Source organism: Diabrotica virgifera, chromosome 7 (genome assembly GCF_917563875.1).
Source record: "Diabrotica virgifera virgifera chromosome 7, PGI_DIABVI_V3a".
NCBI lineage: Eukaryota > Metazoa > Arthropoda > Insecta > Coleoptera > Chrysomelidae > Diabrotica > Diabrotica virgifera.
This window is the reverse complement of record NC_065449.1, coordinates 15,154,188-15,167,433: the sequence shown is the minus strand read 5'-3', so window position 1 is coordinate 15,167,433 and position 13,246 is coordinate 15,154,188. Positions and strand designations below refer to the sequence as shown.

General features: G+C 33.3%; 1 protein-coding gene across 1 annotated transcript; it reads right to left on the bottom strand.

Moving 5' to 3' along the window:
* Positions 1-2,644: 2,644 nt before the first annotated feature.
* On the bottom strand, positions 2,645-13,246 carry LOC126888042 (uncharacterized). The gene is made up of 3 exons (XM_050656052.1): positions 13,167-13,246; positions 12,359-12,743; positions 2,645-2,694 (listed from the first exon to the last, which is right to left on the bottom strand). The coding sequence occupies exons 2-3, from the start codon at positions 12,693-12,695 to the stop codon at positions 2,645-2,647; spliced, it is 387 nt and encodes a 128-aa protein (XP_050512009.1). The 5' UTR covers positions 12,696-12,743; positions 13,167-13,246.

Below are 13,246 nucleotides of genomic sequence, written 5' to 3'. Positions count from 1 at the left end.
TATGATTTTGTCCACGCTTGCTTTTGTAAACGTCCACGTTTGGGAACCATAAGTGAAAACAGGGAGTACGCATTGATTGTATTTGTATACCTTGGTCTTAAGATGTGAATATCTTTCGTTTTTAAGGATGTAGCTGAGTTTGCCAAATGCTGCCCATGCCAGTCTAACTTGTCTTTTGATCCCAAACCAAACAGCAGAGATCAGAGGCGTAACAAAGGGGTGTTTTGGGGGTTAAACCCACCACCTCATTTGTATGTACTTTGAGCTCTATACGCTTAACACCATTACTATTCCATACCCACCAGAGACCACCAAGCAGTTGTAACCCCCCCCCCCTCCCATTGGATCATCCCGGTTACACCGTTGGCAGAGATTAAAAGACGAGTTAGATTGTTTTTTAAAACACTTTATGTTATTTGCCGACGATGTCATTAAAAGCAACAAATAAACTTATAGCCCAGTAAATGAACGGGAAATTCGGCGATACCGTGTAATTTTCAGGGGCAACTCCGAATTGCATGAAAATTTGGATTTAGGTTCTACTTACCCTCCACTTCAAAGTTGAAATTGTGCCGTTGGTTGATTTTACTTGGGGGGTGACAGTCACCCCTTCTCGGGGGTAAAAAAACATACGTTCAAGATAAGACCGGAAATGGATATATTGACTGATTTTAAGCAACTATTGTTCTATAGAGTTTTTTACTTAAGTCAATACTTTTCGAGTTATTTGCCATTGAAAATGTTGATTTTTCGACAAAAAAACTACGTTTTCAGACGGTTTTTCGCAAATAATTCAAAAAGTAAATATTTTATCGAAAAAAATATCCTTAGCAAAAGTGTAGCTTATAAATATCCCCAAAGAATCGTGTATCAGTGAAGTCTATCAATCAAATAAAAACAAAGTTGTAGCTCATGAAAAATGCGTTCTTATTCGTCTAATTCCAAATCGAATATTTCAAGGTGAAGTCACCGAAAAATTAAGCACTTTTCGGGAAAAACCCATTTAAACTTTTTTAAAGGGTTTATAAAAAGCTTTGTTTTAATTTTTAAACAAAAGTTTTAGCATTAAAAATAAGCCAGTTACGCTCAAAATAAAGTTGGCCCTCTTTTTTTTGTAAAACATCATGAAAATCTCGCCGTGTTTAGCTCCCCAAATGAAATTAATCGCTACCGCTTTACAAACAATTTACTTACCTATCTATTTCTTATATGATCTGTCAGTCTCACCGGTTTAAAGTGTTTATTTTTGAAAGGGTTATAATTGAGAAAGCTTGAGCAAGCACACTAATCACGAGTGTATGCAAATTTTGAACAGCCATATCTTAATCAATTTTTGTCTTACGGAGAAACAAAATAAAACTAGCATATTTATAATAGCAAAACCTACATTTTTTTACTCTTTAAGATTTTTCTTATCACTAATACTTTTTAAGTTATTTTGAAAAAATGAAATTTTTCAAAAATTTTTAGAAATTTTTTTTTTACTATAAAACCAAATGTTTTTAAAAATAAGCCCTTCAAACCAATCAAACTTACAGATCATATAAACTATACACATACAGTTAAAATAAATGGTAAAGCCAAACGATTAATTTCATTTAGGGTGCTAAATAGAGAGCGGTTTTCACGATTTTTTTACCAAAAAAATGGGGCCAACTTTTTTTTCAGTGTAACTCGTTTATTTTTGATGCTGTAAACTTTTGCAAAAAAACAAATAATAAGTCTTTTTCGATACTTTAAAAATGTTAATAAGGTTTTCCCAAAAAACGCTTTTTTCTTCGGTGATTTCGCGTTGAATTATTCGATTTGGAATTAGACGAATAAGAATGTATTTTTCATGAGCTACAACTTTGCTTCTACTCAATTTGTAGACTTTACTGGTACACAATTTTTTTCGTTTTTTTATAGGCTACACTTTTGCTAAAAATATTTTTTTCGATAAAATATTTACTTTTTGAGTTATTTGGGAAAAACGGTCGAAAAACGAAGTTTTTTTGTCGAAAAATCAACATTTTAAATCGCGAATAACTCGAAAAGTATTGACCTACGTAAAAAACTTTATAGAACAAAAGGTGCTTAAAATAAGTCAGTTTATCCATTTCCGGCCTTATTTTAAACACGCGTGTTTCACCCCCCGAGAAGGGGTAAATGTCACCCCCCAAGTAAAAGCAACCAACGGCACAAATTCAAATTTGAAGTGGAGGGTAAGTAAAACCTAAATCCAAATTTTCATTCACTTCGGAGTTGCCCCTGGAAATTGCACTCCAAAACGGTCATTTATTGGGCTATTAAACGACTAACCATAAACAATCTTTTATCTGGAGCTCTGGAGAGATTAAGAAAAGACGCGAAGGTCTTAATATCGACGAAAGAAAAATCCAAATCTGCAACTCTACGTGGTAAAGATGGGCAATATCCAATTTTGGATGATCAATGCAGATAGGAAGCGATTTATTGCCCACTTACCTATTGACCAAAGGATTCGGAAGGATGAATTGATAAAGTGATATGGTACTCTTTTTGTTCTGAGATTAATAATTCAGCTAGATGAACCAACGGGATAAGGATATAGAAGGCAATTGGTAAACACTGTATTAAATGGAATTTATAGGAATAAAAGGAAGATTTCGAGCATATAGTTTAATCAAATCTTGCCCAAGTACACTTTCGCTAACTTAGCATCATCAGGGACATCTGAAATAAGCCAAAAGAACGCTATTGTAACAAAAGAAATGAGTGGAAAAAACTTTGACAAAAAGTAAAAATTGATGTTAGACAAAAAATTAAAATAACGTAGACTTACTTCGTCAAAACAGGAAGATATCCCAGCAAGATATTCTTCTTCAGCTGCCAAAATAATAATAAGTACTTGTCAAAAATTCAGTATAATGCATCGTAAATTTTCTCCATATTAAAACGAAGTATATTTTTAATAAGCCAATTCTACTCTCCCATCGCGTATTTGAAAGCGGTTTTAATGTAAAGGTGGGTATCTCATTCATTATGACATTCCACCGTAATGTTGATGCGAAAAAAACATAAATTTCTTGAACAATTGAAAAAAATTAATTATTTTCAATGAGCATTTAGCAGCATCATTTAGCACTAAATTAAGGCTGTGAGCCGCACAAGGAACATAAAACACACATTTTTTTGAAGGCCAATACTTTTGTCTCTCATACTTGCCCAATTATCATACCCTTGGCCTCGTAAATCATCAAAATCAATATTCATTAATTTCAAAAATTCTAATAAATAATTAGATAATCCTTTTTCTTTAGTATCAGTAAGCAGTAAAAAACCTAGAAAATTCTCTCTAACTTTGGCAAGCTTTGTTGACGAATTGAGATAAACGAACCTAATAGTAAGTTCTTCCTTGTGTGAAATTCGACATTCAATATTGGTCAAAATTAGGAGTCACCTTTTTGAAATTATTTTTGGAAGAATCTAAATGGGTTTCATATTTCATTTGCATATCTTAGGCGTAGTAAGCATTAATAGCCTTTGTAAAAAATACCGAAAGCGCACTTGTATATTTTTGTTACTTGTAGTTTTTTTTTAAAGAATATTGAAAAATTTTAAAAGACAAAAAGCGTAAGTTTGAGCCTAGCAAATGTTCGGCTTGCGCCCCTTGGACTTGGCGCCCGGGTACCTCGCACCCCTTGCACCCCCGGGTTGAGACGGCCCTGGTTATGAATCACAAAGAAGACAAGAAAGTAGAGATCTGGGAAAGAGAGGTGCTCAGAAAAATCTTTATAGGAATGCAGAAAATATTTGGGGAAGACGCACCAATAAAGAAATAATGAGGATGTACCTAGGTATAGAAAACCAATAATTACGGCAAAAATACGAGACCAAAGAGCTATATTGCTTGACCACATTATACGAATGCCAGAGATCCGATATGTTAAAACAATACTGAAGGAGAAAGCAATGGGAAAAAAGAAGAGAAGAGGGCGTCCAAAGAAGAAATGGTTGGAAGCAGTAGAGCATGACTTGTCAGAAATAGAAGAAATAGAGATTGAAGAGACTGGAAAAGGGACTGGATTCAAGGGACTGAAAAAAATGGAGGGAAAGAACTAAGTTTTTGGAAGTCACGTGCCTACAAGGCCTGTAGCCCCTGTGGTTGTAGGTTGTTAGTGCTGTTATATACTATACTAAATAAACAATGATTATAAAAAAACACAGAAGAAAAAACACAGAATAATATACATACTTAAAAAGACCGGACAATAGTATTGAATACGAAGAAAATACGAAGAAACAACAATAATTCAAAAAGAAAAAAGACTCGTAAAGTCAGAACAGTTAGTTTCAAATATTATATTTTCATAATTTAAAAATACATATTATAGTCCAGGGCGCATCTGTCTTGAGATGGACATTGAGAGGTGACTCAAATTTTTTTGGAGAATTTGCTTGAAAATAACTCAAATAATAATATTTGAGTTATCCTCCCACTCAAAATGGTCCGGAACATTGTTTAAATAATCAAAACGTCAAAATATGAAGGAAAAATTCGATTTTTTTATCGGTTTTTTGATTATAACTTTAAAATTATTCATTTCCGAGAAAAGTTGTACTGACATAAAAGTTGCATAATTAAATTTCCTATAATAGAGAATTGGTTAAAAATTTAAAAAATAGTCACCCTTGTTGCAAAATAGCAATAATTGCAAAAAAAACATACAAAAACAAGTATTAGAATTTTACGTTTTCCAACCATTTATGCTACACTTAGGACCTTCATATTTTACCCAGAAAAACTTTATGATATATTAAAACAACACTGTCAATTTCATTAAGATCGGTTTAATAGATTTTGCAATCCAGCTTTCGCAAATAAAATTCATTTTTTTTTTAAATGTTGCTGGAGTGAAAATAAAGCAGATAGCAAGTTGAATTTTTTTTGCTTATCGAAGTGTACTGTACCTTTCATTTGCAATTTGCAAAATTAAAATCGATTAATTACCATGGCGTCAGGAAATTTTTTAAATAAACATTAATTTTTGGTGCTATGCGCAGGACAGCGGTGTTCGATTCACACAAGTTAATTTCCACCAAAATTTCTTTCAATCTTTATCTAATATATTATTTTCTTACTCTATATTTTGTTGTACATATTTTAATATTTTAATTCCACAAAAATCAAACTAATTTTATTATTGTTTGTGAAATATTGTTTAAACAATTGCATATTTTTAAAAATAATAAACTTTTATTCTCTAAGTTAAAATATATGAACAAAGAAAGTTTTTGCTAAAAAAAGTGTTATTTCAAAGGATAGAGTATGTATTTTTATTTTGCAATAAACAAATTTATTTATTTATATCGAAATGTAATAAAAATTAAAATGTATTAATCATTATCAAAGGTCATTGGAATGCCCAATCAGAGCAAACTATCCGCTGTCCTTCGCGTTGCACCAATAATTAATGTTTATTTAAAAAAATTCCTGACGCCGTGGTAGTTAATCGATTTTAATTTTGCAAATTGCAAATGAAAGGTACAGTACACTTTTATACGCAAAAAAATTCAACTTGTTATCTGCTTTATTTTCAGTCCTGTAACATTTTGAAAAAATGAATTTTTTTTGCGAAAGCTAGATTGCAAAATTTATTTTGCAAAATCTGTGAACCGATCTTAATGAAATTTACAGTATTGTTTTACTGTATTATAAAGTTTTTCTGGGTGAGATATGAAGGTCCTAGGTGTAGCATAAATGGTTGAAAAACGTAAAATGCGAATACTTGTTTTTGTATAGTTTTTTCGCAATTATTGCTATTTTGCAACAGGGGTGACTATTTTTTAAATTTTTAAACAATTCTATATTGTAGGAAATTTAATTACTCAACTTTTATGTCAGTACAACTTTTCTCGAAAATGAATACTTTTACAAGTTATAATCAAAAAACGAAGAAAAAAATCGAATTTTCCCTTCATTTTTTGACGTTTTGATTATTTAAACAATGATCCGGACCTTTTTGAGAGGGAGGATAACTCAAATATTATTATTTGAGTTATTTTCAAGCAATTTCTGTAAAAAAATTTGAGTCACCTTTCAACGTCCAAATGTAAATACTAATATTTTTACAGATGCGTCCTGGTCTAATAAACCTCCCAAAAATAACACCAATTAGTTTTAAAACCTGTTCCAAACTCATTAATTTTAAGAGTTATTTTTAAACAGAATTTAATACAAAAAAGTGATCCAGCACTTTGATTTGGATTTAACCATTTTTTAATGTCCGTTTTTCGATTTTGTTGTTTTCAGTCGTTCTATTGAAATAGAGCATGGTCAGTCATCTGAAAACATTCTCAAACACTTGCTTGGACGACTGTAATGGACAATGTGAATGTAAGTTCCGCAGTTCCGCACTACCCAACACAATCTTTTGGAAATCGAAATTGCAAGGCATGTCGTCAATGGCGAAGTGCTATAGCGGCGGATATTTAGGCAGCGTTGCCACGTATGGCGGTCGAAGATCCTATGATTATCTATTTACGGGTACAATTTTATGTTAGAATAATTATTTATTATAAACGATAACATCGATGAAAGCTGGCAAAACTCAAAAATAACATAATCGACGCTGCAACAGAATCACTTGGAGAGAGAAAAGTAACGAATACTCACATATTAAAGAAGAAAACCCCGTGGTTTAGAGAGGAAGTTAAGATAAAATGCGAAGAAAAGAAGAAAGCCTTTTTACAATACAGAACAAAACAAACACAACAGGCATACAACCACTACAAACGAATGAGAAACGAAACGAATACTTCAGTGAGACAAATAAAAAGAGAGCACTGGCAGAGTTTCTCAAAACAGATAGAACACGACTTCTACGGAACACAAAAAGAAGTATGGAGAATGATCAGATCAGAGGGCAAAGAAAGGAGATGAACGAACTAATAAAAGCGAAACACATTCAGAAGGAAACATGGGCAGACTACTTCCGATCTCTATTTGCTAAAGGTGACGATAATGAACCACCAACACCTGAAGTTACGACAAACGAAGAAATAAACATCGAGGAGGGAGAGGTAAAGGAAGCATTAAGAAAATTAAAAAATAGAAAATCTCCAGGAGAGGACAGAATATCGAACGAACTCCTAAAGTACGGAGGACAAGATCTAACTAAACAACTATTAAAACTAATACAAAAAATAACAGAACAAAACAGAATACCACAAGAATGGAGATCAAGCATCCTAATACCTCTCTTCAAAAAAGGAGACAAATCAGACCCGGAGAATTACAGAGGGATTAACTTATTAAACACAACATTAAAATTAACAACAAAAGTGATAACAAACAACTTGAATGAAATTATAACATTAGCAGAAGAACAACAAGGTTTAGGTCGGGAAGGTCGTGCACTGATGCTATATTTATAATGAGGCAAGTTCAAGAGAAATCGTTGGAATACAACAAACCGGCATATTTATGTTTCGTGGACCTTAAGAAAGCATTTGACAGGGTCACATTAAAGGACGTTATCCACTTGTTATACTCGAGAGAGGTACCTCTGGGAATAATTAAAACGATAGAAAACATCTACCAGAACAACACAATAAAAGTAAAAGTGGAAGATGAACTAACTGACCCAATTGAAGCCGGCAATGGGATAAGACAGGGGAATTCCTTGAGTCCTTTATTGTTCAACCTGATCATGGACGAAATAATAAAAAAAGTAAGAACTAAAAAACCAAATGGGAGAAAAACAACTTAAAATAATCTGCTATGCGGACGATGCAATACTAATCTCTCAAAGTGAAGATGATTTACAACGTATGCTGCACCAATTCAACATAATCGCCAAAAAATTTAACATGTTAATTTCCTCAAAAAAGACAAATTGCATGGTTATAACAGCAGACCCAATAAGATGTAAATTGAAGTTGGAAGATCAGATAATAGAACAAGTGATGGAGTTTAAATATCTAGGCATCACACTATCTAGCTACGGAAGGCTCGAAACAGAAGTGGATGATCAAGTGAATAGAGCAAACAGAGCCGCAGGTTGCCTGAATGACACAATATGGAGAAATAAAAATATCGGAAAAGAAATGAAAGGCAGAATTTACAAAACAGTCATCAGACCAATAATGACATACGCGGCAGAAACACGACCCGACACAGAGATGACAAAAAGATTGCTCGAAACAGCGGAGATGACTCTATCGATGGTAAGACTCTATGGGACAGAGCTAGAAGTACAGATATACGACGGAGATGCAAGGTGGATAACATTAATAACTGGGTACGAAACAGAAAGAATAGAATGGAATGACCACATAAGCCGAATGACAACAAATAGGGTAGTCAGGACAGCGAGAGACGGTTCCCCAATAGGAAGACGATCAATGGGAAGGCCACGAAAACGATGGAACGACAACTTACTAGAGGCACATTGAAAAAACAGACAGAGTCATGTCTATACAAAAAGAAGAAGAAGAAGAAGAAGAAGAAGAAGAAGAAGAAGAAGAAGAAGAAGAATTATTATACATAGTCTTATTGTAAATTGCGGTCATACATCGATCTCCTGACGCTCTCATTCCACTACCTTCGCGGTCTACCCCGTTATCTTCTTCCTGGTGATGGTCTCCACTGAAATATTTGTTTAGGCCAACGTTCTTCAGACATTATTAATAGGTGTCCAAACCATTTCAATGACCTTCTTTCTGTTCTATCTACTACCGTTTCCTCAGTGTTCATTCTTATTCTTACTTATTCGTTAGTTTCCCTCCCCATCTTGAAATTCTTGCACTTCTTCTAATATAGTCCATTGCTACGTCTAGTAGTCTTCTTTTTCGGTCTTGTCAAACAATTCTCCCAGGTATTTAAATGTTTCCACCTGATTAATGTTAACGTCATTATTGACAAGAACTTGAAACCGAGCCTCGCTGTTTACTACCAAATACTCTGTTTTTGTTAGATTCACTTGCGTGCCCACTTTTGATACTCACGATACAACCTTTTTATCGTAAATTCTAGATCGAAAGTATCCTGAGCTATCACGACCTGATCATCTGCAAAATTAAGAGAGAAAAGGGTGTTGTCATTAACTAAAATACCGAATACCTACCCATTCCGCCACAACTCTTCTTCCAGTTTCTAAGGGCTGCCTCAACATACAAATTAAACAAAACAGGAGACATAGTACAACCCTGTCTAAGACCTTTTGTGACATTAATGGAGTGCGAAAATATCTCCCCCTTACTAAATTGTACTGTATTATTCCTGTACATTTCTATGATAATCTGCAAAAGGTGGTTGTCAATATTCAGGTCTTTCAAGGCTGCCCACAACTTTGTTCTAGGAACCGTGACATCTGCCTTTTCTAAGTCAACAAAAGGTAAGTGTAATTTTTTTCCTACGGATATAAACTTTTCTATCAGTTGTTGCACAACAAAAAAATCTGTCAATGATTGTGATTTGTGAATGATATTCATATATTGTGAATGATACTATGATTGTCAAGATTTAAATTAAAACCATTCTTCTGTATGCGTCATATCGAAGTCTCAGATCAACAAGACGAAATCAGTCATCATCCTCATCTTTGCTTTTGTCACTACGCGAGCTGAGTTCCCTAATTCAATTTCTTAATATCTCTTTTTCTTCTTCAGGTATCTTCTCAACGAAGGTTGGGTATCATTATGGCTATTTTAACTTTAGAAACAGCTGCTCTAAGGAGTAGACCCGAACTGCATCCAAACCATTCCCTCCAAATTTCTGGAGTCAGGATATACGTCTTCTTCTGATACTTCTTTTGTTCACTATTTTTCCTTTCATGATAAATCATAGGATGTTGTATCTTTATCTATTCATTATGTGCCCCAGGTATTGCAGCTTTCTTTCTTTGATAGTTTCTATTTCTTTTTCTTTCTCAATTCTTTTCAGCAACTTTCCTGAAAGGGATGATTGGTTGACAGAGGGCAGAGTTAAACCTATCATGGGGTTCAATATTCAATTCCTAAATCCCTTCAACTTCAAACTATAATAGTTTATCAAAAATGAATAACCACTTTCAATTTCAATAACCACTTCAACCAGAGAAGGTTCCCATTGTTTTCAGTCTGGTGAGATGTAGAGTAACATTATGTTGTTTTATATGCCATTAGAGTGAAAACTTAGTCTTTATACTAGTTTATTAAAATCAGGGGCGGATTTATTCATTAGTGGGCCCGGTGCTAATTCTTGTAGAGGACCCTACCCAACTCTTTTTTGACAGGGCACTTTAAAAATTAAAACAATATAAACTTCAGTACATTTAAAATTATGCAGAAGATACAAGGCTAAGACAAGGTAACGCTTTTTTCTTTGTTTATTTTCAACAAATGCTTTTATGACACTTTCAAAATCAATTTCCCCCAATACCTCATTCTCAATAGAGCAGATCGATAACGAAACTAATCTGTTCTCGCCCATTGATGACCTTAATTTATTTTTAATAAAGCTTAATTTTGAAAATGATCTTTCGGATTCGCAGTTCGTGATAGGTATAATTAAATATATTCTTAAAACAATATAGGTATTTGAAAACACTGAAACAAGGTCTTTTTCGATAATAATATTCAACATGTCTTTAGGTGTTACTACAGAATTCTCGGAATTAGGAAGAGATAAAATAAAATTTTGAAAAATATAATCTCTTCGATAAATGCCTGATCTATATCAAGCGGGTACGTTTCGATAAGATTTCGCGCATATTGTTTTAATGTTTCACCTTCAATAGTGCGAAAATTTCCAAAAAATGCAAAAAGATTAGATACATAACCGTATGCTTCACGTCGCTTGTCTAACTCTGTCACTAATGTATCGATCGATAAATAAAATGTTTCGACTTTAAATTTGTTTGAACCTTCTAAATGTGAAGAGGGCCCGTCTGGAAATTTTTTTTTGAATCTGCTCGTTTTTTTGAATAATCAAATTGACCGTATAAACTCAATTTTTTTGCTTTTTCTTCAAAGTATTCAAAATTTTCACGGTGTTTTTTTATACTACTATGTAGTCCTTGTAGTAGAAGTGTGCCAGTGTTTAGATCCAGACCAGGTTTTTGAAGAATGGTACTAACTGTTCCAAGTTGTTTTAAAATTTCGTTCCAAAATACGGTTAAAAAAGCAGTTTCAAATTTCTCAAGGATTTTTACTAAAGTTCCGCTTTCTAATTTTGTTTCCTTTTTCTCATCGGGATCGTCGCGAATAACAGTAAGACCATCGTGTATTTGATCATAACTAGCTTCTAATGCTTTTGTAGCATCCTCTCAACATGACCATCTGGTGGACGAAAGTGACTTCAGTGTAAATTTTGTACGATTTTCTTGCATCTTTCTTGTAAGAACATCCCACCGATGAGTTGAACTAGCAAAAAAAGCGTACAATTTTTGTAAAAACATGAAGAAATGAGATACTTCTGTAGATGTCTCTACGCTGCATTGACCCACTAGATTTAAAGAATGTGCAAAGCACGGCACATAAAATGCAAGGTTGTTCCTGTTTTTAATTTCCGCTTGAAGTCCCTTGTATTTCCCAGACATGTTACTCGCGTTGTCGTAAGATTGACCGCGACAATTCATAATGTTAATATCATGACGTTCTAAAAATTCTAAAACTACACTACTCAAAGAAGCACCAGTATGACTAAATATAGGTAAAAATGTCAAAAAACGTTCATGAACTTTATTAGAAGAGCAATATCTAATAATCACTGAAAGTTGGTCGGTGTGTGATATATCGGGCGTAGAGTCCACGATCAAAGAAAAATATTTAGAGTTTTTAACTTCACCAATAATCTTGTTTTTCACTTCACCGCCAATAATATCAATAAACTCTTCATATATAGTTTTTGATAAATATGACACGTGTCCACTACCTTTACCGCCATACCTTTCAATGTGTGTTTTAAGGAAAGGATCAAACTCAGAAATTAGTTCTAGTATTCCCATGAAATTTCCATTTCTACTATCATCAAATTTTTCTACGCTACCACAAAATGATAAGCCTCTTTCCGCTAGAAATTTTACGACCGTAACTACCCTTCTAAACACGTTAATCCAGTACTCAGTTTCTTGAATAAACTGATTAGCTAAGCTTTTGTCTATACGATTCTTTAAATTAAGTCTATTTAACAATAAAAACATACTCTCACGATGTTCTACACTATTTTCGTGAGAAAGTGTGCTTTCTTCTGCTTTACCCCAGTTTGAGAACCCGTGGTGAGCAAACGCACTTACACTTTTTACCGAAAAAAGCTTACACGCGAAACAGTAGATGTTTCCAGGTGAAGGTGAATACATGATCCATTTTCGAGGTACAGTTTCTCCATTGCTTATTATTTTTTAAAATAATTTACCGGAAAGACTTCTATTTTGTGTTTTGAAGTTACGCTTGGAAGCTGCATACACGCCATCATTGTTTTGAAAATATTCTGAGCCTTTTTCTACACAACTTGCTCGAAATGCATCTGTTAGAGTTGTTGGCCACAATGATACATCATTAGAAACTAAAAACCCAGAAGATGTGGACGCTGCCAAATGAGAATCATTGTTAGAATTTTCACTTAACTCATCTTTTTCTGTCAAATGGGGTTTGCTTGTTGATGCAACATCAATTGAAGCATTTATTTCCTTGTCATCGTGCGTAATTAACAGAGGTTTGGCGTTGTTTTCTCCTTGGTTCTTAAAAAACATGGTCAATTTCGGTAACTTTTGAACTCTGCTAAGTTTTTCTTCTTTTGCCTGAAAAAAATTAAAATTGCATAGACCGATTGTTTTGAAGCATATATTTTTATTAAATCATACAATGTTACAATGAGTCACAACAAAAACATTAAATTTACTTAATCCTTTTATTCTTTAAATATACCAATCAAATAAAATTTCAATACATGTAAAACATAAGACAACTTTTCGTGCTTATTGCAACTTGCAAGGCTGTAAAAGCTTTTTTCTGTGTGTATTACCGACTATTACCCTATTTTTAAAAACCAATTATTCAGTGTTTATTGTTAATTATTTAAATAAATTACGCATGAAAACGAACTTACAAAGTCTCAAATTAAAGGTTGTCCCATTAGGTTTTTAGAGAAAAATTGTAAAAACCTCTATGTAATCATTAATTTAGGCTAAAGTTTAAAAAACCAATTTATAAGAAAAATTTACCTGCTTTTCCTTGTTGAAATAATTGTGCCGTCATCTGAAGCGTATCCTTTTTCAAAAATATCTTTTTATTTTGCCCAAAC

Coding starts and splice junctions, on each gene's coding strand:
- LOC126888042 (XM_050656052.1), bottom strand. CDS start 12,695: ATGTTTTTTAAGAACCAAGGAGAAAACAACGCCAAACCTCTGTTAATT. Junction 2,695..12,358: donor ACAAAATAGAAGTCTTTCCG/GTAAATTATTTT, acceptor GGCTTATTTCAG/ATGTCCCTGATGATGCTAAG.